At 43.0% G+C, this 25,244-nt stretch overlaps 1 protein-coding gene across 2 annotated transcripts; it reads right to left on the reverse strand.

The window, feature by feature from the left end:
• Positions 1 to 240: 240 nt before the first annotated feature.
• Positions 241 to 23,508, reverse strand: LOC129828591 (oxysterol-binding protein-related protein 7-like). 2 transcript variants are annotated; one of them, XM_055889646.1, is made up of 22 exons: positions 23,290 to 23,508; positions 13,921 to 14,131; positions 13,297 to 13,437; positions 12,939 to 12,992; positions 12,652 to 12,765; positions 12,060 to 12,242; positions 11,727 to 11,859; positions 11,461 to 11,582; positions 11,183 to 11,284; positions 8,764 to 8,926; positions 8,386 to 8,519; positions 7,612 to 7,713; positions 7,117 to 7,312; positions 6,461 to 6,511; positions 4,320 to 4,609; positions 3,536 to 3,673; positions 3,264 to 3,406; positions 2,872 to 3,016; positions 2,519 to 2,669; positions 2,133 to 2,259; positions 1,656 to 1,778; positions 241 to 1,383 (listed from the first exon to the last, which is right to left on the reverse strand). In XM_055889646.1, exons 1-22 carry the CDS (start codon positions 23,358 to 23,360, stop codon positions 1,272 to 1,274), a joined length of 3,006 nt encoding a protein of 1,001 aa, XP_055745621.1. In that variant the 5' UTR covers positions 23,361 to 23,508; the 3' UTR covers positions 241 to 1,271. The 2 variants fall into 2 exon arrangements, with proteins under 2 accessions (XP_055745621.1, XP_055745628.1); XM_055889653.1 differs by lacking the exon at positions 6,461 to 6,511.
• Between the last annotated feature and the right edge of the window lie 1,736 nt (positions 23,509 to 25,244).

Consider the following 25,244-nt stretch of genomic DNA (forward strand, 5'->3'; position numbering starts at 1 on the left):
GGTTGAACTGTAGCTTATCTCAGTCTTCAATGACTAGTCTGTTGAACAGCAACTGGTTGTACTGGGTTCCACGCTTCGATTCAATTCATTAGACTTAAACTCATAAGGGAACATGTTGTATACCTATAGGCATTTTACATTCCCTGCGTTGGGAAATAGTAAAAGAGATCCTTCCAGTTAAACAACTGCTTACAATAGCTGCAATACATTGCAGTGTCAAAGAAAAACAAATCGTTTTAAGTTCAGTATTTATTCGAAAATAGACTAGAAAACAGTTCATTTTGGATGATTCCCGACTATAGCCCTCCAATTGTTTTTACACTGAAATGTAACAATGGTTCTCTTTTCCATAAAACCCACTGTTGAAACATCCATAAAAATACTTCATAGGATCAACCTAAATCAAGGTTGAAAAGATAACCCTAAAAAGCATTAAACATCTATAAACTCACTCTAGATAAAGAAATACAAGGAAAAAACTAAGGGAAGCAGTGAAAGTGTTATATAGATCACTGTTCTTTAAAACGGGTGAGGAAGGAGACAGATGTGAGGTATTCAGTGACTCAAACCAATGTGTCATTTAAAAAGTCCAAAAGAGGTAAAGTACTGTACAACTCGACATGACAACTAAATATACAAAAACACAGTAAGACCCATCGAGAGTGCAAGAGGTAGCCCTTCTTACCCATAAAGCCCCATTAATCCACAGCAGTCTTAAAAACAATCCCCTGCCCGGTTAGTTCCTCTTTAGAGTGAGCATTTGATATCACAAATTGATTTAAATAAATCTGCATATAGACCTAAAATGTCAATAAGTAAAAGTGTTTAAATATATAGACATAATACATTGACAAAAAGCATCAAGCATCTCTAACATGCAAGGTAACATTATTCAAAACGCTATGTTGGATCTCCGACCACCAATGGGTAAACTTGGCAGTTAAATGCATGAACCAATTTCAATCTGGTTATTTTCAAGCCAGTTTATATTTGCGGACACCAGAGCGGTCACTGGGGTGTGGAAGACCGGCATCAATTTGGGAACATCAGACTTGAAGGAAAAGATCCCTAGTAGTCCTCATCTACTCCGCGTTGACATTTCCTCTCTCCATGGCAGACAGTCACCCTGGAATGATTCATCCATGCAGTCAAAACTCCATTCACCTCTCCTCTTCCGTCAGTGGAACTTTAGTATCTGCGTTCAGTAGTCTCATTTGGGCTGTAATAGTCTATGATGAAGCCAAAATGATAGGAGGCTCTGCCAGGTCTACTCAACACCACAGATCCAAGTTCTTGGTGTTGGCAAAGCCTGGCTGATTGCGGATCTTCCAGTAGGTTCCGTTGCTCAGCCAGATCTCATTCCCGGCCGCATCCAGCTCTTTCCTGAAGGAGGGAAGAGTATAGTTACTTTCTAGTGTGAGGTAACCTTTTAAAAAAGGGGCATCAGATTCTGTGCATGAACACAATATAATGTCAGTGATCACCAACACAAGTCCTGGAAAAGCTACAGGTGCAGGCTTTTCTTCTAACCCTGCCCTAACACACCCGACTCAGCTAATCATAAAGACATTGAATAGCAGGGATGATGACCACCGCCATGCTATTTCTACAATAAATGCTCTTTGATTGCGTAAGGGACGGTTGGTGAGACTCACCTGAAGAAACGAGGCACGTGCTCCTCTCCCTTCTTGGCCAGCTCCTTTCGTCGGTCCCGCTGTTTCTGCTCTACTTCCTCCTTCTTACTGTCAGCCCCAGCTACATCTCCCTCCTCCAGGATCCTATGGGGAAAGAACAGTGGAGAGATATGAGATTCAGCTGCACTCTGCATGTGACAGAATCAAAAAGGCGTTAACAGGGTCAATTGTGTGTACAGTACCATCGCACGCAGCCACATCAGATGTGGCATCACATCAATGCACAACACAGCTCCCTGACATTTGAGGAAGTAAATGTCACTGAACGATGCCACCTACATTACCTACTGTACAGGGCCCAGAGTTTTTCCTGGTTAGATCATGTTCAAGAAGTATTCCTAGCCCTACTTCCAGTGCATTTGACAAATCTAAATGACGTGCACTCGGCTGAACATCCTCTACGTACGCGTTACTGAGCAGGATGGATGGTGGTCTCACCTCTGGTCTGGCCTGAAGCGGGTGTCTGAGGGAGGTAGGACCTTCTTGAGTTCAGGGGTCAGCTCATTGAGCTCCCTGGCGTAGCGACCAAAGCCGTAGTACTGGAAGTGGTCATCAGGCTGAGGGTCTGGGGATGGGAGAAACAGGGTACTGTGTGAGGAGATACATAGTGCTGGTACTATAGAGTGGATTACGGACTCACGGATTGAGGAAAACATCCATAAGATAGAATTCACTGAAATAGAATGGATTAGGGAAAAGATAATAGGCACAATGGTGTGGATTACACCATTTTATGGGATAAACTATAATATCAAGATCGGATTAGAGATTAGGATTATCGTACATAGCAAATAATAGATGATTCCGATAATAGCAGTACTCACTGGGCTTCCAGATGCACTTTGGTTTAGGCAGGGTGTCGCAGAAGATGCCCTCATGCCACAGCCCACCGAACCGGTGGACAACCTCTCCCGCTTGGTTCAGAACCTGGCCTTGCACCTCGTTCTTACTGGTCTCTGAGGTCCAGTAGCGGGACTGAGGGAGAGAGGGAAAGACGCAGGGCGAGAGAGGGGGCCGTGTCAATGGCAACATCTTAGGTACTTCCATATGTAAAGCTTTGGAGATTTCACAAATGTCTAGACCCCATTCAGGCTGTTAACCTTTACATTTTATTCATTATGTGGGGTTATCCTTCAATTGAGCTTTAGGTTCTGTGCGCACCGGGCAGGGGTCTCACCTTGACGAAGGAGATCTTGCAGGTGCAGAGGTCACTCTTGGTGTTTCTGATGGTCACCTCGCCGTAGTGCTCCAGCCACCTCTGCTGACTCAGGACGTTGTGTACGCAGGTCACCACCTTGTTCCACTCGTAGTGATCCCCAGACCTAGAGGGCAGAGGGAGAGAGGAAGAAATGGGTTTAATGCAACTGGATGAAGACACACTCTTCAAATTCACGGACACCTGAGCTTGCTACAGCTCATTTGGCTCAATCAGCTCAATCGAAAAACACTGTCCCCGAGCTTCTACTTCGAACAACGGATCAAGGCATTCAAAACAACGATGTGAAAGCCGGGTTACGTTCCTTCTTTGTTTGGTCAAATAATCATGATGCAATTTGCATAAACGCTCACTTTGGCAACTTGACATTCACTGGACCAGAGGAGATGATCTCCAAAGACTTCCCCCAGAACTTGTTCTTCCATTGCTGGTCTTGCCAGAAGGTGAAGTTCTCAGACTCTGCGTGCACGGCGGAGCAGGGCGGGTGGTGGCTGACCTGGGAACAGAAAGGGGAAAACCTTAAATAACTGAATCGTCAGTGGAAACCCCCCTGGATCAGTTAAGGGTTACTTGCCTTGCAGATGGAATCTAGGATGATTCTGGGTCAGGATTATTCAAGTCCTACCTGCTCAGCGATGTAGCGGAAGCCGCGCTCCTTGCGGTGGCTCTCGTAAGTCTCTCCCAGGACGGGGTTGAAGGGCTTGTAGCGGTTCCGCCAGGTAGCCCAGGCATAGCCAGAGATGGAGAAAACTCCAATGTATAGCTTCATGAAAAAGAAGGTTTGGGAAAATGGATGAGTGAGATCGCACCCATCAACAATATCAAATGGTACCTGAAGAAAACTGCTACCCCAAAATACTATAGTATTTTACATGCTAAATCTGCAATTCAATTTGACCCCATTCATTGTCATTAGAGCAATGGCTCTAATGCACAGACTCTACCCAACACACATACTACACTGACACTCCAACACACACAGACTTTCACATATGCTGCTGCTATTATGTTTATTATTGATCCTGATTGCTTAGTCACCTTTCACCCCTACCTACATGTACATACTGTATTACCTCAACTACCTGGCACCCCTGCACATTGACTCGCTACTGGTCCTCCTTGTATATAACCTTGTTATTGTGTTAGCGTTTAAAAAAAAATGTAACTCTGCATTGTTGGGAAAGGGCTCGTAAGTAAACATTTCACGGTAAAGTCTACACCGGTTGTATTCGGCACGTGACCAATACCATTTGATTTGAGAAAGCATATACCTTTTTTTTCCAGATTTCAACTAAGCAAATCTACAGGCGCATCAATTCACTTGAATCAGCACCAACGCTGGTGTGGCAGCACAAACCTATACTTGAGCTGCTTCGTTTTAAGGTCAGGCACGTGTCGGGCCGCCTTACCATCCTTTCGAAGGGGTCCTCTGTGCTGTTGGCGATGTCCAGAAGCTCAGAGTACTCCAGCTCTTCGCTCACCCTCTGCAGCAGGTTCAGAGGTTCGTTGAGGCCACAGGGCATGGACACACGTGAGAGGTCCTTGCCAATGTTGTTGTACAGGATGGTCATGATGCCAATGTGGCTGTTGTCGACACAGTTGGCGGGCAGGAAGGTGCGGCGGCCTGTGTTGGTGGGCACGGTGCTGACCATGTCCGGGGCTCTGGACACGCTGGTGCGGTAGTTCAGGGTGGCAGAGGCTGCCAGGGGGAGAGGGCACACGACAAAGGTTAGATGGAATTCTATACATATCCTATTGAATCTCACATGTTTTTTTACAATTACGCCCAGCACTTATGGCTTGAACATTTAAAAATTTGACATGATTCAGCCCTTAAAGGGAGAGTTCAGGATTGTCTCCAGGGTCAGATGAACTTGTGGATAACCTGTTATGTCTCTGCGTTCAGTTTGAAGGATGTTGCCAAATAGCGTTAGCACAATGCCTGGAGGTCTTTGGAATAGCTAGCATACTAGCTGTTCATGTTGACTTCATCATTACACTAACACTAGTTAGCATTGGCTGGCAAAACTACAGGTAACTGGCAGCTCTTATGGTGTGGGGTGCATTTTCCTGGCATGGTTTGGGGCCACTCAACCCCTTAGAGGGCAAGGTAACAGCCAGTAAATACACAGCCATTCTTAGTGATCACCTTCAACCTACGGTGAAGCATTTATACCCTGAGGGGATTCGCCTCTTCCAGAATGGCAATGCCCCCATCCACGAGTGGTCATTGAATGGTTTGATGAGCATTAAACACTGTCCGTCTCAGTCACCAGATCTCAACCCAATTGAACAGCCTAGCTAACGTTAGCCGCCTAGCTAGAATTCGTAACGTCCGTTTTGCAAATTCGTAACAGATAATACAAATTTCAATTTGTAACATAAGAAATGGCCGATGGATTCCACAAATGAATACATACCATACGAAACATATACGATATCATAAGGTGAATGCACCAATTTGTAAGTCGCTCTGGATAAGAGCGTCTGCTAAATGACTTAAATGTAAATGTAAATATACTAAATGGAGTGTCTTGGATTTACATAAGAATAATACGAAATGCTCTGAGACCAGGTTGAATTGAACACTTATGGTTGATTCTGGAGCGGCACTTGACAGCATTCTCTACCACAATCAACAAAACACCAAATTAAATGATGGAATTTCTCGTGGAAGAATGGTGTCGCAACCCTCCAATAGAGTTCCAGATAACTGTAGAATCTATGCCAAGGCTCATTGAAGCAGTTCTGCCGGGCTCGTGGTGGCCCAGCGTCCTATTTAGAGCTATGTTGGCGTTTCCTTTATTTTGGCAGTTCATTTCATACTGGACGCAGAGAGATAAAAATGGTATCCACAAGATCCTAAGTAGATAAACGGTAAACAATCGACATTTTGTATGAATGAATGTATGCCAGAGTGCCAATGTCTCTTGTTTTAACTTGCAGACACGGCTACCATTAGAGGACCACAATGGAAACAAATCTTTAGACTTGTGCATATAATCCTCAGCAATTTTTGGTACATTCATTTGTTGCCTTGTTTCTTTATGCATTTTAAAATTGTCAAAATCAAGGCTTCTTTGCCAAAACGATGAACCATCCCTTTAAAATGTCTTAAGTCCCAAAGCTGTCAAGGAAAGGAGGATGGTGAAACAGGAGGAAAAATTAAGTAATGACAGTCTCGATTTCTCCATCTTCCAAATTAGAGTTTGATGTTGGATTGAGGTGGAGGGTAAGATGTTTAAAGCATGAAATATCTATACAGATTAGACAATAATGCGTTTGTTAAATTGTCACCAGTCCCACACAACCAAAGAGACACCTCGGGAGGACAAAGAGGAAGAAGAAAGAGAGAGATGATAAAATCATAGTAATAAAATGAGTTGACTACTAGGGCGTTTTCAGGGTCCAATCAGTATGCTTGCATGTACAACATTGAAAATGTACCGTCTTCAAATAAATTATGTGCATCAATGAATTAAACGATCCATATGAGACTTCCAATATGGCCGCAATTCACCACCACTCAGTTTGACCAGTCCCAAAATACCTTTTGTTTGCGGTTGGTCCGGTGATACTGCCTCTGCAGGCAAAGTGGAAGCTATGTTCAGAAAACGTAATAAAAATACATTTGTACACAGATTACATATATACACACCCAATGTTGGTGTCAGCCGAGTTCATGAGTATAACTACCTAGATAGAGCTGGGCGATATAGACAAAAATCCATATCACAATAAAATGACTAAATGATCACGGTAAATTGAAAAACAAGTTAACAATAATGTGCATTAGTTACATTTTTATATTACCCTTAAAACTACTAATTTGAAGGTTGTGGTGATCAATTGTCTTGTCAGACATTTCATTTCAAACTACACATTCCTCTAGTAAAAGCTACTTATCGTTAAAATCGATATCAGTAAAACGTCCTCGATAAACGGTCGGTTCGGTCAGTATTGATCATTTTCGGTTTATCGTCCCAGCTTTACTAGATACTGCTGAATTTAAAACAAATCAAATGCATATTGTTACTTATTTTTCAAGACAAAAACTCAAATGGACCACATAGACCGAACTGCATTCAAGGTATAATGGGACTGCTCAAACACAATATTATAGAACACATCCTTAGAGTGGCCGTTCTAGTCATTTTACTTCTAGGACCACAGTTAAACAGTAATATCCAAAGAGTGGCGGCTCACCATGGACCTCGTCTGGCTCAGAGTTACTGGTGGTGGTGATGTCACTCAGCCCGGACTCATCAGACTCCTCTTCTCCGTTTTCAGAGGAGTTCTCACAGACGATGACATCTCTGGCATCATAGTACTCGGCCATGGAGTCGGCCAGCGAGGGGGTGCGCTGCACAGAGCAGCCCTTAGAGGGCGTCGTCTCAGCATTCTGGAGTGTGTGTGGGGGGGGGGGGGGGGGGGGTAGTGACCGAAGGAGGAAGAATAAGACTATAGTTAACAGGAAGCATACAAAATCAACGCTTTCAGACGGATAACAGTGATGTCAATAATGTTTTATAAAAGAAAGTTAAGGAAGAAAATCCTGCTCTTTTGATAGAGAATCCCATGCATACAGGCACACACGCAGCCGCAGAGACAGGCAGACATACAGTACACAGCCAGACACGCATTCAGAAACGAGTGGCAGCCTGCCTCTTGCTGAGTGGGGGTTGGCGGCTGAATACACACCTGGTCCTGACGCACAGTGCTGTAGGACTCCTTGGAACTCCCCGTGGATCCAGAGGAAAGGGACAGGGAATGAACTTTGGTTTGGCAAGACTGCACCTCCAGCTGGATACACACAAACAGTGACTTATTAGGATACTGTAGAGAATTGTATGAAAAGCAAGCACAATATTAAGCTCATTTCCCATTGTCACATTATATAACTTGGCCCATATGCAGGTAAGTTGGACAAAATGTACAGTATGCACATGTGGTGGAAGTTTTCATTTGGGGAAGGTTTAAGTTGTCTCACCAAGATAAATCTAATCTGTTCGAACAAGTGGCTTTACATTTGAAAAGGCTTTTGTTTCATCCAGGCTCAAAACAGGAGAACAGGGAGGAATGGTTCTATCCCTGATGGGCAGTACCGAGATGTCCCAGCCCCAAACAGCCCAAACCAGTTCTGGCTGGTTTCACACACACTTGAACAGCAGCACACTGAGACGGGACTATATTTTGGAAGGAGAGAGCAAAAGAAAGCGAGAGAATAGGTGTGGCCCATCGAAACGTCTGCTGTGTGTGTTTTAAAACAGAGACCACAGTGTTATTGACTAGATGTGAACAAAGCCTTTCTATTGGTCGCTAAGTCTCTTCCTGTTCTTCTTGTTACTTCCAAAAAAACAACAAAGAAATGCAGGTCTCTCCTTTGGAGCCATTAACAATGGTGTATGTTCTTAGTGTATAGCAGGATGTCCGTCTCAGCGTGTGTACTGTATATGTTGTGTATGTGCCTTTTACCTCAGACAGTGTGCTACACAGGGTGGCCAGTTGATTGGAGGTGGAGGAGCGTAGGTCTGGACCGGTCCAAGCCTGTCGGACCCGCTCACGTTCCAGGGCGAGCACTTCGTGGATGGACTTGAGAGATGCATGAACTAAGAAGATTAAGGAGGACAAATGTCATTTTAATTTGATTTCCCGTTTCCATCAATATCGACATAAGTCCCTAAGCAACTAAAGTAATTCAATTACTACCAGATTGCAGTGGTCTACATAGGTCCTTTTTTATGTTGCAGAACCAGCCTCACTATAACCAGCTCTACACATGACTTTCCTATGAGGAACTTTATTAACACCCCATCGAATGAGCCCCAAAACCATGTAACACCTCTCTCTTACCCCTATAGGACAAAGCACAGATGTCCTGCTGGATCTTCTTGGCTTCGGGGGAGGTTATGAGGGGGTTGGAGAGCTGAGAGTACACATAGTCCGGGATGGACGACACCGAGGAGGCTCCCACACTCAGTTGGTTGGACGATGTGCTCAGGTGGCTGGAAGTAAACTGAGGGAAGAGAGGAAAGTTTGTGTGTAGAGAGCCATTTTGTGTTTCACTTTCGAGTGACGCACGCGTATGCTAGCATCAAAATGGCCTGTGGCTGTATCAGAATAGCTTTACATTGATGTCGGGACCTTGACAAACGCAACAGTAAGTGATGACCATGAAAACAAAACTGATGGCTAGAATTATGCTCAACAAGTACATTATTCTCCTGGCTTTATCTAGCGTCATCTTTTCTTCTTTTTTTATTACCTTGCCTGTTGCTAGCTCGCTAGGTAATTAGTCCTTCGATGACATCTACCATGTTGTAGAAGACCACCTAATTACATGTTTGTTAACTTGCATGAGCTGCCTCTGAAGTTGGGAGTTGTCATTCATTTAAAATGTAAACAAGCCCCTTCGGAGGCCTAAGTGCGTGCGCAACGTTTCATGACGCGGCCAGGAACTTAGTTAATATATTCTATGTTAGTAGCCTTACGTCTTTTGTAGAATCTCTGCAATTTCTATTGCTGAGTTTTTTTTACTTTTCTCATCTTTAGAAAAACCCATCTCGTCAGCTAGAAATATACTAGGGTCAACCATCAGATTATTGTTTATGCAATGTGTCAATGTGTTTGTACCGGTCCCTAAACCATAAATGAAAAATAAGAGGGGACATGCGGGGACAGTGGGTGAAAGTAGAAGAGTAGGAGGATTCCGAGACAGCCGTGACACAGAAATGTCCAGAAAACGTTCATATTCAATGACTAATGTCTTGTACAGTGTTACATAAGTATTCAACTCCCTAGATTTCCCATTTTCCTGTTACAAAGTGGGATTACAATGGATGCAATTGTTCTCTTTTTGTCAACAAGCAACACAATACAAACATTAAACACTAATACACCTTGATTAGATAAGTATTCACCCCCCTGAGTCATTACATGTTAGAAACACTTTGACAGAAATTACAGATGTGAGTCTTCTTGAGTAAGTCTTATCAGAGCGTTCCACACCTGGATTATGCAATATTTTCCCATTATTCTTTTCAAAATTCAAGCTCTGTCAAGGTGTTGGGGATCATGGCTAGACAGCAATTTAAGTCTTGCCATAGATTTAAGCAGATTTAAGTCAACTAACTTGGCCACTCAGGAGCATTTACTATCTTCTTGGTGAGCAACTCCAGTGTAGATTTGGCCTTGTGTTGTAGGTTATTGTCAAGCGGAAAGGGGATTCCTCTCCCAGTGCCTGGCATAAAGCAGACTGAAGCAGGTTTTCCTCCAAGTTATTGCCTGCGTTTATCTCCATCCAGTTTCATTTTGTCCTGAAACTCCCCAGTCTTTGCCAATGTTAAGCATACCCATACCATGATGCAGCCACCAACATGCTCAAAAATAAGGAGGCAGTTACTCAGTGATGTGTTGGATTGGATCCAAATTACAGCTTTGCATTTAAGCGAGAAAGTATATTCCTTTGTCGGTTTTTTTTTGTGGGGTTTTTTCCACCCCAGGATTACTTCAGTGATTGAGTATTTTTATTCTGTATATTTATTTGTATTCATCTTTTCACTGTCTTTTAAGCCATCATTGTAGAGTCACTACAACGTTGATTCAGCCTCAGTTCTCCCATCACAGCCATTGAAATCCATAGTCGTTTTAAAATCACCTATGGCCTCATGGTAACATCCCTGAGTGGTTTCCTTGCTGTCCTGCAGCTCAGAAGGACGATTGTATCTTTGATGCGTCTAGGTGGTATAAACGCATCATCCACAGCACAATTATTAACTTTACCACACGTAAAGAGTTATTCAATGTCTGATTTGATATCGTTAACCATTTACCAATCACTGCCCTTCTTTATGAGGCTTTCTAAAAGCTTCCTGGTCTTTGTAGTTGAATCTGTGCTTGAAATTCAATACTTGACTGAGGGACCTTAGATGTTTTCTGTCTAGGGGACAGAGGAAGGGTTAGTTATTAAAAAATCATGTCAACCCCTATTATTCACACAGAGTGAGTCCATGTAACTTATGTGATTTGTTAAGCCACATTTACTCCTGAACTCATTTTGGCTTGCCTAAACAAAGCAGGTGAATATTTATGCAACTATATTTTAGTCATTACATTTCTGTTAATTTGAAAATTGTCTAATGGTATTTCTCACTGACAGAGTATTTTCTGTATAAATGACTTTTAAAAAAATGATATCTATTTCAATCCCACTTTGTAACAACAAAATGTGGAAAAACATATGATACCCACTGTATAGGACATGAAAACTTACCGTGCCGCGGGCTTCGACTCCGGACAGGGTGCGAGAGTGACAAAATATCTTGTTTGTCGTCTTCCTCTCCTTCTTGGCCTTGGGGGTATTAAGAGTCAGATTCTGAAAGACAGGTAGAATAGATACATGCTCAGACTAAAGAACAGCCGACCACTAAATGAATACTCCAATGTCACACTCACCTCAGAATTACAGGTGTGCCATTTTTCCCCCCCATAGAGAACATCTCATATACAGCATGTGCGGTTGTAGAGTAGTTGTTAGGGCGGTGACCTTACCTGTATGTTGATTCGTCGCTCTAGGTCACTGTTGGAGATTGGTTGCTGGCCACTCTCCAGCCAATTGAGCCTCTGGATGAGCTTGGCCAACTCAGTCAAGTCCAACTGAGAACGAGCTAGCTCTGTGGGGGGTCAAGGGTCAGAGAAGATTATTGATAAAGCTTTGGAGTGAAAGCTTAGCTCTGAAAATAACTGGATATTCATTTAATGCTGAATTGAAAACTGATAGCCTTGATTCCCTAGCTTTCCCCATGGAAGTACCTTACCTTGAGAGCAGGTATCTGACTGGTGGGTCTGCTGGAGCCATGCTGCCACCTTGCCGTTGACCCCTGGGGCTGCTGCGGGCGGAACCTCCATCTCAGCCTGGTAGACCGAGGCAGAGCTGGCGTAGTGAGGGTACTGGAACCACATGATGTGGGGACAGACGAGGGAAAGAGAAAAAAGAGTAGTCAAGTGTCAGTCAAAGCCAATGTGTATAAAGTCCTCGTTCTATTCAGAATATACCTTCACCTATTTCGGTGTGACCAGAACATATTTCGTTGTAGCACTGCAAGTAGCAGACCACATTGCGTCACACCCCTGTTTCTCTGTTCACTCACCATGCCTGGCATGGCGGCTTGGTTTCTCTGGGCTAGACTGGCCATGGCTGGCAACAACGTGCTGTTGCCCATGGTGAGGGCATGGAGGACTCCTTGGTGGACGCCCAAGGCCTCGTTCTTCTTGAAGACACGATGGGCACACAGCTTGGTCAGCCATATGTAGAACAAGTCATTGTTCTTGGCCTAACAGGAGAGTGAATTCTAGATTAATAATTACGTTAATTGGGGGGGGGGGGGGGGGGGGGGGACATGCTACTTATTCTGGATAAGAAACAGATGTGAAAATGAAACCGTTGAGCGTGAAAAAACCATCAGCGTTGCAGTTCTTGACACAATCCGGTGTGCCTGGCACCCGTTCAAAGGGACTTAAACATTTTGTCTTGCCCATTCACCCTCAATGGTACACATACACACAATCCATGTCTCAATTGTCTCAAGGCTTAAAAATGGTTCTTCTACCCATCTCCTCCCCTTCATCTACACTGTTTGAAGTGGATTTAACAATTGATATCATTAAAAGATTAGAGCTTTCACCTGGTCAGTCTAGGTCATGGAAAGAGCATGTTCTTAGTATTTTGCGTACTCCGTGTACCTTGACGTGGTATAAATAGTCTCCACCATCCAGATCGATGCGATTGGACTTCTTGTTGATGGACATGACAGCGAGGCTAACGTCCAGGGAGCCGTGGAGTTTTCCTCTTTGGATCTGACCAGTGGAACATTAGAATGGATGAAAACCGCCCCACACTGTATTGTCCAATGTGTATAAACAAGCATTACATAGCCTGTAACATTTACAATACGGCACTTGACCAATTTCAGAATGATTGCAATCGTGAATTGAATTTGTGTTTTTGGTCGTGTATCGTGAATACATACATCCTGCTGTGTCTTGGAGTACTTGAGGATGCCTTTTTCCAGCAGGAAGTACCTCTGAAAGGAGAGAGACAGAACCACATTAGACGGGGGTGTATTCATAAGTGCACCCCAGTAGCAATGAGAACACGTTTATTTTTCGGAGAGGTTTAGATTAGTTGGGAAACCCTGGATTAGTCCCTTCCAGCCAAGTTCCAGCCATTTACTTCCATTTGGCTACTAGTGAATACACCCCAGGAAGTCCGAAGTGGTGAAACAAAACTAAATAGCAAAACTGTGCTTCAATTGGCTTGCCAACAGTGCTTCAACTGGCTTTCAACTGATCTTCAAATTGGCTTGCCAAGTAAAGCCTTTGCATTACCTTGTGCCAGCCCTTCAAAGGGTACTTCCTCCTCTTCATCAAGAAGCCCTCACAGATACCAGGGATGCTCATGTCCAGCGTTGACCCGATCCCTGAACCCATGTCCATGTGGTCATCCAACACCTCCCAGTGCCTGGAGTTCTATCGGGGGGGAAGATACAGTTTTCATTAGTTTGGAGCCCGAATGGTACAGCGGTCTAGGGCACAGCATCTTAGTGCTAGAGGCTTCACTACAGACCCTGGTTTGATCCCGGACTGTATCACAACCGGCCGTGCTCATGAGTCCCATAGGGCAGCGCACAATTGGCCCAGCGTCGTTCCTTGTTAGGGGAGGGTTTGGCCGGGGTAGGCCGTCAATGTAAAATAAGAATTTGTTCTTAACTGACTTGCCTAATTAAATAAAGGTTAAATAAAATAAAAATGTTGCATTGTCCATGAAGAACTTAATCCTCACTATGTGGGTTTCATCCATTCAGCCATCCATCCATAGAGATATTCGTGATGGTTATATACATCATTGGTTGCATTATGGTGTAAAGAGGAGACCCGTCATATTCAAAAGCCAGGCACACCCCACTCGCACTCTAAGATCCTTTTAAAAAAAAGGAACGGCTCAGAAACTACCTGGCGGGAGTTGCGTGATGACCCAGCGCTGTCGTTCCGTGAGTGTCCAGCCTTGAATCCTCCAGAAGGAGACTTGTCCAGGCTCATCACTGATTGGCTGCTGTTGAGTGAGGGTGGGCACACCCGAGGGTCCATCATTATGATTGGATGAACAACGTCGCTAAAAGTAAGCTCTGCTTTTCGACAAGGTTCTCTCAGAGGAAACACAACTCTGTTGAGACAAAAGGAACAGTAATGTGAGGAGAAAAAAAAAAAAAAAAAGTGACATTATAACTGGTTTCACATTTGGCAGCTTCATACGCTTTAACTGTCCCATTTTAAATGATGAGAGATCAGATAAATAGACTTGAGGACGTCTTTTATTGAAATTCAAGTGTCAGGAACACACTTCACGTGTGCTGCCCTGCTGCAGTGGGCCCTCGGATCATGAGGAAGACAACCTACACATCATCCACCCCAACTCCCTCAAACTTATGGTTGGCTTGGCCTTATGAAGACCATGGTGGACAAAGCAGTACTAGACAAGGTCCAGGAGTGCTGACCAAAGAATGTGACAATGCATTATTCAAATTCTACTAGCAATTTTTAAATTGTCAGCTCATTTTTACATTTCAGTCAAAACAATATTTTCCTGAAAACGTTTAAATTAGACCTAATCTACAGCATGAGAGATTATCAAAAGTATCAAACAGATATAACTCCACAGTAAAAAAAAAATAAATAAAAAAATCATATAATGATTGGATCGATCTACTAGTACTCCAGAGTTAGCCTATTCCATGGAAGAATGTCTTCAGTCCCTTGATAGCATCCAACACAACAGTGACACACCAATGTTGAGATGTAAACAGATACAGTGCCGTCGGGAAGTATTCACATCCCTTGATTTTTTCCACATTGTTAAGCCTTATTCTAAAATAGATTAAATAAAACTGTTTAAAATCAGCAATCTACACACAATACCCCATAATGACAAAGCGAAAACAGGTTGACATTTTTACAAATGTATTAAAAACAGAAATACCTTATTTACATAACTATTCAGCCCCTTTGCTATGAGACTCAAAATTGAGCTCCGGTGCATCATGTTTCCACAACTTAATTGTGTCGAGATACAGATCTGGGGAAGGTACAGTGGCCAGACAGAAGCCACTCAGTAAACGGCACATGACAAACCACTTGGAGTTTTACAAAAGGCACCTAGACTCTCAGACCATAAGAAACAAGATTCTCTGGTCTTATGAAACCAAGATTGAACTCTTTGGCCTGAATGCAAAGCGTCACGTCTGGAGGGAACCTGGCACCATCCCATCGGTGAAGCATGGTGGCAGCATCATGCTGTGGGGATGTTTTTCAGCGGTAGGGACAGGGAGACTAGTCAGGATTGAGGGAAAGATGAACAGAGCAAAGTACAGAGAGATCCTTGATGAAAACCTGCTCCAGAGTGCTCAGGACCTCAGACTGGGGTGAAGTTTCACCTTCCAACAGTACAACGACCCTAAGCACACAGCCAAGACAACACAGGAGTGGCTTCGGGACAAGTCTCTGAATGTCCTTGAATGGCCCAGCCAGAGTCCAGACTTGAACCCAATTGAACATCTCGGGAGAGACCTGAAAATAGCTGTGCAGTGACGCTCCCCATCCAACCTGACAGAGCTTGAGAAGATCTGCAGAGAAGAATGGGAGAAACTCCCCAAATACAGGAGTACCAAGCTTGTAGCATCATACCCAAGACAACTCGAGGCTGTAATCGCTGCCAAAGGAGCTTCAACAAAGTCCATGACAACAACAAATTCGGAACCTGTACAGCCATGCATTACTGACCAAATTATTAAAAGACAAGTATTGTAATTTTATATTACTTAAAGTGTGTGGAAGAGGTGAATTTTTATTTTTTATCAACAATGACAATCCAACTGAGTCTGACAACTTGGATGGAAAATTACTGAGGATGATAGCAGATGATATTGCCACTCCTATTTCCATCTCTTCAATCTAAACATACAGGAAAGTGTGCCCCCTCAGGCCTGGAGTGAAGCAAGTCATTCAATAAAACAGCATGTTAACAACCCTTAGTAAACTTTTGTAAAAAAAATTGTTTGACTAGATAAAACTTGGCAAAGAAAGAAACGTCCTCTCACTGTCAAATGCGTTTCTTTTCAGCAAACTTAACATATGTTCATACAAATATTTACACAACAAGATTAAACAACTGACACAAACTGAACAAGTTCCACAGCCATGTGACTAACAGAAATTGAATAATGTGTCCCTGAACAAAGGTGGGGGTCAAAATCAAAAGTAACAGTCAGTATCTGGTGTGGCCTCCAGCTGCATTAAGTACCGCAGTGCATCTCCTCCTCGTTGACTGCACCAGATTTGCCAGTTCTTGCTGTGAGACGTTACCCCACTATCCACCTACAAGTTCCCAGACATTTCTGGGGGGAATGGCCCTAGCCCTCATCCTCCGATCCAACAGGTCCCAGACGTACTCAATGGGATTGAGATCCGGGCTCTTCGCTGGCCATGGCAGAACACCGACATTCCTGTCTTGCAGGAAATCAGGCACAGAATGAGCAGTATGGCTGGTGGCATTGTCGTGCTGGAGGGTCATATCAGGATGAGCCTGCAGGAAGGGTACCACATGAGGGAGGAGGATGTCTTTCCTGTAACGCACAGCGTTACGATTACCTGAAATGACAACAAGCTCAGTCCGATGATGCTGTGACACACCACCCCAGTCCATGACGGACCCTCCACCTCCAAAATCGATCCCGCTCCAGAGTACAGGCCTCAGTGTAACACTCATTCCTTCGTCAATAAACGCGAATCCGACCATCAACCCTGGTGAGACAAAACCGCAACTCGTCAGTGAAGAGCACTTTATGCCAGTCCTGTCTTGTCCAGCGACGGTGGGTGTGTGCCCATAGGCGACGTTGTTGCTGGTGATGTCTGTTGAGGACCTGCCTTACAACAGGCCTATAAGCCCTCATTCCAGCCTCTCTCAGCCTATTGCGGACAGTCTGAGCACTGATGGTGGGATTGTGCATTCCTGGTGTAACTCGGGTAGCTGTTGTTGCCATCCTGTACCTGTTCCGCAGGTGTGATGTTCGGATGTACCGATCCTGTGCAGGTATTACACGTGGTCTGCCACTGCGAGGATGATCAGCTGTCCGTCCTGTCTCCCTGTAGCGCTGTCTTAGGCGTCTCACAGTACGGACATTGCAATTTATTGCCCTGGCCACATCTGCAGTCCTCATGCCTCCTTGCAGCATGCCTGAGGCACGTTCATGCAGATGAGCAGGGACCCTGTGCATCTTTATTTTGGTATTTTTCAGAGTCAGTAAAAATGCCTCTTTAGTGTCTTAAGTTTTAATTGCCTACCGTCTGTAAGCTGTTAGTGTCTTAACGACCGTTCCACAGGTGCATGTTCATTCATTGTTTATGGTTCTTTGAACAAGCATGGGAAACAGTGTTTAAACCCTTTACAATGAAGATCTGTGAAGTTATTTGGATTTTTACGAATTATCTTTGGAAGACAGGGTCCTGAAAAAAGACGATTATTTTTTTGCTAACTTTTACAGTTAACAAATTTTCATAGCGCTTATAGGGAAGGGCATTCAAGATGTACAGCACTTACAGATTGCGGCCGATTGGCTTAGATACATTTATAAAAAGATTGTGGGAGCTGTTTTGTTAGACTTTAGTTCAGTTTTTGACATCATCATTAAAGAACACAATGGAAGCCTCTCCAACATAATCCAGGTAGAGTCAGGCATTCCCCAGGGCAGCTGTCTAGGCCATTTTTTTCTTCAATCTTTACTAATGACCTGCGACTTGCTTTGAGTAAAGCCTGTGTGTCCATGTATGCTGATGACTCAATACTACACACATCAGCTACCACAGCAAGTAAAATCACTGCAACACTTAGAGCTTTAGTCAGTTTCAGAATGGGTGGCAAGAAATAAGTCCTAAATATTTCATAAAATGAAAGCCTTGTATTTGGGATGAATCATTCACTAAAACAAAATTGCAATTGGCCCAGAACCGGGCAACACAACTGGCCCTTAAATGTACACGAGAGCTAAAATAGTGTGAATCTCTCCTGGCTCAAAGTCATATGTGCGAGATGTATTGACATGTTGAATGCCCCGTGTTGTCTGTTTAAACTACTAGCGGACAGTTCAGACACCCATGCATACCCCACAAGACATGCCACCAGAGGTCTCTTCACAGACCCCAAGTCCATAACAGACTATGGGAGGTGGCACATGACTACATGGAACTCTGTTCCACATCAAGTAAAAATACACCTAATGAAAGAGCTGGGACTGAAGAGGCACAGACACACGCACATGATAACATACATACTATACCAGCATTTCCCAAACTTGATAAGTTGATTATTTTTCAAATTAGCTGTGTAGTGCTAGGACAAAAAACTGAACATGAAGCCCTTGCAATGTGTTGTGAAATGTAATGTTTTTAATTGTGTATAACTGCCTTAATTTTGCTGGACACCAGGAAGAGTAGCTGCTGCCTGGGCTCCCAAGTGGCGCAGCGGTCTAAGGCACTGCATCTTAGTGCCAGAGGCGTCACTACAGACCCTGGTTCGATTCCAGTCTGTATAACAACCGGCAGTGATTGGGAATCCCATAAGGCGGTGCACAATTGGCCCAGCATCTTCCGGGATAGGGTCATTGTAAATAAGAATCTGTTCAACTGACTTGCCTAGTTATATTAAAAGTTAAATAAAATAAACGATGGGGATCCATAGTAAATACAAATGTATCAAGTCTGGTAAGACTTCTGCCAGTCTGTTACATTGGAGTTTTGTTATTATTTTATTGTTGCAATTTATTAAAATCTGCAGGGGACTCCAGATTTTCCTGGTTTTAATATAACGGAAATAACTGTTTGATACATGGAACTCGGAAGCACTGAATCGAGTGACTGATGTTGTCATTTGAGTAAAATAGGGGGCTACTTTCCATTTTTAGTGATAATTTTTTATCTGCTGATAGTTGCTTCAGGGCTAGAGTCCACGAAGGCTGTAGGATCAGTCCAATTTATTTCATTCTGATTTATATAGAAATCCCTAGTAGCTTTTAGAATGGCTATTTATAGCGTTCTCTATTTATTGCTTTCGTATCCTTATCTTTTAAAATTATAACTGTATTATTTTTGTGAGCGCTACGAGGTGTTTACCAGGTTTATTTACCATTAAATAGTATGCTTTGAGTTTAACCTGTAATTGTTGGCGCTCTTCAAAAGTAAAAGATCATATTCCTGCTTAAATTCTGAAATTGCATTTTCTTCTTTACCTTGTAAATAAGTATGGGCTTTTTCTAAGATAGTAATTAAAATTAAAGAAATAAATCACTAACGCAGATGTAATTTTTGCCGAGATTATCATTCCCCTAATGTACGCCTTAAAAGCATCCCAAATTATTTCAGGGCTTGGCTTTTCTCCTCTATGTCTACTATTACACATGTAAATGTCTTTAGTTTCTCGTTTATGTATTTAATCAATTAAATACGTAAACAATATAATATATCAACATTGGTGCGTCACTGTTCTCTTGGATTCTCGTGTTAGATGCTATAAAGGGACTATTATCTGGTTACCAAGCAGGGCTATGTTACATATCAAAGACTGGAGGGTGAGTGGGTGGAGCCAAGACGGAAAGTAGGTTCCACACCCCAATACCATACATACAGGATCACCACAGCAACCACGTGTACATCATCTTCATATTGTCGCCATCTTGATTGACGACCAAATGAGATGTCTAGATTCAGGCTGGACATCAATAATGAAACTGTCAACTGTAACAAGTGATACATTACCCAAACAGTGCAAAGGTATTTGATGACAGCATGTTTAAGGACAACTCGCATGAAAGAAAAATTACCGACATTGAAGCCATGCATCCCCAAACAGATCAGTGGTCTATAAGGAAATCCTTTCTAAGAACTGAAGTTCACAGATGCAAAAAAATTGAAGACATTCCCTGAAATAAGTGATTTCCTTCAAAAGGGGATAATGTGAGTTTTCCAACAATGCCAGAAGTATAACTGTACTCCTAATATTCAGCAAAAACAATAAACCACAACTTACATTCACAGACTGCAAGAGCAGATGAATAACAGCCAATAACATGGCAAAATTGAGCTTCTGGTGGGATCAGAGCAAAAACGGCCTATAGGAAAGCAAAGAATCAATGACAGTATTGTTGTTTCTAACTGAGGTAAGTTACAATTAGTTTCCTGTCTGCACATCAGTTCAAAAGAGAGGGGAGTGACCTTCCAGGAGCTGTGTGTTGGGAGAGCAAGATTTTCCCAAGCAGCCCACGCAACAGAAAGACATGATAGACGAAGAGGTAATCAGAGGATTGCATGAAATAGTCTGCTAAACCTGGCATGCTTATGATTGGACAAAACAGATGAAAAGGAGCTTCATGTCAAATTGAATGTGCATTCGTTTCACGTGGAATTCTCGTTTCGTTACATTTGTCAACTAAAATGAAAAGTAATTTGTAATAGTATTTTTCCAGGGCTTCTCGTCTTGTTATCGTCAGTATTTTGTCAAGAAAAATAGGTTGTTGACGAGTATATTTCATGGTAGTTATTGCTGACAAAATTGACTGAGGGGGCATCAGCAGAGTCCAAAAAAAAACAGAAAAACTCCAATATCCCGCAGATTACATTTAGCTGAGGAGGCCATTTTGATTACAGTTTCTCCATCAACTGGTGGCGAACACAAACAACTTTCTAGGTAATTGACTGTATTTTCTCATTCTACAGGGAGTAATATGAGTTGCTGTTGCTGATTATTTACAATATGTCATGAAAAATGTAGCACACACTAGTCAACTGAAACTGCACTCACACCCTCTTGGGTGGCTTTGAAATCATAAAAAAATAAAATACACTCATCAAACAATGGCATTCCTGAATCTCGCAGACCAAATGACTTGAGGCTTATGTCGTCATGATACATGGTCAGCTTCATGCTAAGTCGGGACGAAGAAGAATGTTACAGGGACTGACACACACAATAGCGATGTGGAATATGTCGTTCAACCAGAAAACAAGGACACAAATGGACTTCTTTTGAGTAAGAGGGCAACTATGTCTCTCAGGCCTTTAAAAACACGCGGACTGAAAGTGTGGCGACGTTTGGAAAAACCAGAGCGTCCTGTCAGCATTGATAAAGGGCTCTTGCTAGCTGCATATCTTATGGTTTGAATTAGAGAATTATTGACACATACCCGACACCAACAAAACATGAGCCTGTTCTGGATGCTTGATTCATTTGGATCTGGATCAAATGTTCTGAACAGCTGTGTACAGTAACACAACCATAGCAACTGCCAAGGAACTCCTAACAACCAAGAGTATAACATCTACAAACAACCCAGCCGCTGTAGCTTACTCCTGATGCAGTCCAGAGTAGCAATCGCAACGTCGGAGTCTTGGTAGGAAGAGGAGCGCCCAATAAATAAGAATGATCTCTGAAGCAGATCACGGGAACACCAAGGAGAAAACTGCCAGAAGAGATAAAGAAAGTCACGAGAGAGAAAGAGAGCCTCAGGTGCCGCAGGCACAGGGTGATCAGACAGGTTCCTGTGCTCCAGGAATGTGCCTGAGCTGCATGCTGCACCAACACACAGGGCCCCTTACAGCCTCGATGACACTGCTGCTGCTACTGGGACACCTGGGATGTTCCACCTTCTAGACTAGGTTCGAAGGTTTAGAAATCCAACATGAGGCATTCAATGAAAGTGTCGTGGGGTAAGGAGGATGCTTTTTTTGGAGAGATTGCCAACGTAAGCTATGTTGGCGCTGCATGTTCCAAGCCTGTTCCAAGAGAATTCCAACATGGCTGACATTCTGCAGGACTGTATCTATGGCTGTGGGACATACTCGTACCGTAGCATTGGTCGAAATCACATTTGACGGGCCCCCATGCGTACCATATCCACTCCCTTGTCTACAACTTGGGTTGATCAGAATCAGGGGTAGACACACGGTGCAACCTTCAGTAAGGCTGGGATGCAACACTCCTAAATGCTCACCCTGGCTGGCCATCTGTAAAGCATTATATAAAACCACAGACATTCAGCACTACCCATATATGTTTTGAGGGAAGTATGGACTGTCACCTTTATCACCAACTAGGCCATTAACAGTGTGACTGACAATCTTCCTCATTAAAATAGCTACACTAAAGAGCCAGAAATGTGTTAATAGCCAACTTGTTCATAGTTCTAAAAGCCAATATGAGCGCAATACAAATGTTACCATTTTACCTTAGAATGTTACCAAGACTAGGACATGGTCAATGGAAGTTCAAGTCCTAAATCAGTTGAGGCCAGAGAGTAACTGGATGTATATACTTCTACAAAGATGGTAAGCAGAAAACACGAGTGAAAAGCAGAGATGGAGAGTTGAAAATAAACAGCATTTGATAGCCTCATTTTCACTGAATCTCAGAAGTCTGTGAGAATAAGCAAATATAGCAAGAACAAGAAACGTATCACTAGATCCTCACTGTATCCCATGCATTGATTAAAAATTAGTTGGCCACCTGGATTTGAGCACATTCGTGTTAACACACAAACGCGTCAAAGCCATATAATGTTACGACAAAGGGACCAATTGCTGCTCAGAAAAGGTAGGCCTAATTACAGTACTGTTGTGACTTTTGTGGCCTCAGAAAAGTTTGGCTCAAATGTTGAGAACGCTTAAAAAGGCCAGCCAGGTCATCCGTGATACAAGTCAGTATTCGATGTCTATCTATGTCTGAGGACATCGGGAAGTGACGTGGAAACCAACCACTAGGGGCAACGGTGATCATTGTGGATGACCATCTGTCTCCAATTCTTAAGGTTGCAAGTTCGAACCCAGCAATAGAAAGTTGTTTGAGATTTTTGTTTTAAGCCCATCCTCAATCTTAACCATTAGGAGATCATGCCTAAACTTAACCGTAAACACTTCGAAAGTTAACGTTTGATACAACTTCCAAATTAGATGTTTAAAAAAACATGGATTGACGTCTAATTCTGATGTGGGACTGTGAGAGCTAATTGCAGCAGGCAGCAGTCACTTACATCTCCTATGGTGGCACAATTGAAGTTCAAGGTGTTCAACCTCAAACAAAATATGAGTGGTTTTACTTAAAACATGGGCCTAAGCAAAGAAAACAAAAACACTCGAAATTCGATCCGTAATTGATCAAACTCAATGGAAGTTAAACAATTACTAATAATTCTCTAAATCAAACATTCGTTTCAACCAATTCAATGCACTTGTATTATGTTCATTTATTCCGTTTTGTTAATCAAATAAGAACGAAAAACTAACCTGAAATCCGTGGATAACGCAGGGACTTGGCCAGCGTGAAAGGAGACTGACTTTCTTTTGCTTCCTCCCATTTGTCATATCGTAGCACCACGTCACTCCGTCGTCGAAATTCGAGTGTCTCAGGTGAAAAAGGTGTGTCCGATCTATATGCCGCGTTCAAAACAACTGTGAACTCGGAAATGTCCTACTTCAGTGCATTCACGACAACTGGGACTCGGAAAAATGAACTCCGACTGGGAAAAATCCAACTCGGAATTCCAAGACGGAATTCGTTTTTTCTGACTTCCCAGTTGCCAAAACACGCACTAGTTATAAACCCTTACCTCTCCAAATTCCTGACGCATCAGAGAAAGATAACATGAATTTAACAGGTCATTTTTACATCAATGTTGTGACACTAGTGCACACATGATTTGATTGACTTTGCATGAATTAGTCGTTTGTAGGTTATCGTTTGTAGGTTATATTCACTAGTAATATATTATATTCACTAGTAATATATTTTAAATGACAATTGTTTACCAGAGTAGACCTAATAAACCACATGTTTACAAAATGAAGTCACACACAGAATAGTATTTTTTTTTCTTTAGTGGAAAGATAGCCTTTGTTTGGTGTTGTTTTGGGGGGAAATAAAACACCTAACTTTTCCTCATAAACAAAAAGACACTCCAATGTGCTATTATTATTATTATTATTGGCATTTCATCACATCATCAATCACATCCGTATCTACATGCAAGATAGGCAGTTTCACTTAGTAAACTGCCTACCTCTCTCTCTCTCTCTCTCTCTCTCTCTCTCTCTCTCTCTCTCTCTCTCTCTCTCTCTCTCTCTCTCTCTCTCTCTCCCTCTCTCTCTCTCTCTCTCTCTCACACACATACACCTCCCCAAGTGCTCCAGGGTTGTGAACCAGCTTTTGTGGTGGGCAGGAGGAATCTAGTGATAGTTACACACAAGATGCACTGTTAATAGGATGCCTGGGCCTTGCTAAACCGGTATGACCGACACCTCAAACATAAGCCCATGCTGCGCCAGCAGCATACCACCCTGCATACCACTACTGGCTTGCTTCTGAAGCTAAGCAGGGTTGGTCCTGGTCAGGCCCTGGATGGGAGACCAGATGCTGCTGGAAGTGGTGTTGGAGGGCCAGTAGGAGGCACTCTTTCCTCTGGTCTAAAAAATATCCCAATGCCCCAGGGCAGTAATTGGGGACACTGCCCTGTGTAGGGTGCCGTCTTTCGGATGGGACGTTAAACGGGTGTCCTGACTCTCTGAGGTCATTAAAGATCCCATGGCACTTATCGTAAGAGTAGGGGTGTTAACCCCGGTGTCCTGGCTAAATTCCCAATCTGGCCCTCAAACCATCATGGTCACCTAATAATCCCCAGTTTACAATTGGCTCATTCATCCCCCTCCTCTCCCCTGTAACTATTCCCCAGGTCGTTGCTGCAAATGAGAACGTGTTCTCAGTCAACTTACCTGGTAAAATAACGGTAAAATAAATAAATAAAAAGTGCAGGGCCAAGAATGGGCCAATGCGAGTTGCCCTAGCGATGTGAAGGAATGTAAGGTATTCTCTCTCTCTCAGCTGTTAACAGAAGCATCAGAGGACGTGCATCTCAACTTAGGCACATTCATGTATGTAGTGCTGCTGAGTATGTGGTCACATGTGTTGGCTACATTTTAGTCATTTAGCAGACACTCTTATCCAGCTCAACTTATAATAGTGAGTGCAAGTGTTTTCATTTGTACTTGTCCCCTGTGGTAATCAAACCCACAACCCTGGCATTGTAAGTGCCATTCTCTACAAACTGAGCCACACGGGACTACACACAGGCTTTAAACACTCATAGAAAAAATGTATGTATATACATCTAAATACACACACATTAGTGGTGGAAAAAGTACCAAATTGTCATACTTGAGTAAAAGTAAAAATACCTTAATAGAAA

Source organism: Salvelinus fontinalis, chromosome 2 (genome assembly GCF_029448725.1).
Source record: "Salvelinus fontinalis isolate EN_2023a chromosome 2, ASM2944872v1, whole genome shotgun sequence".
NCBI classification, from domain to species: Eukaryota; Metazoa; Chordata; class Actinopteri; order Salmoniformes; family Salmonidae; genus Salvelinus; species Salvelinus fontinalis.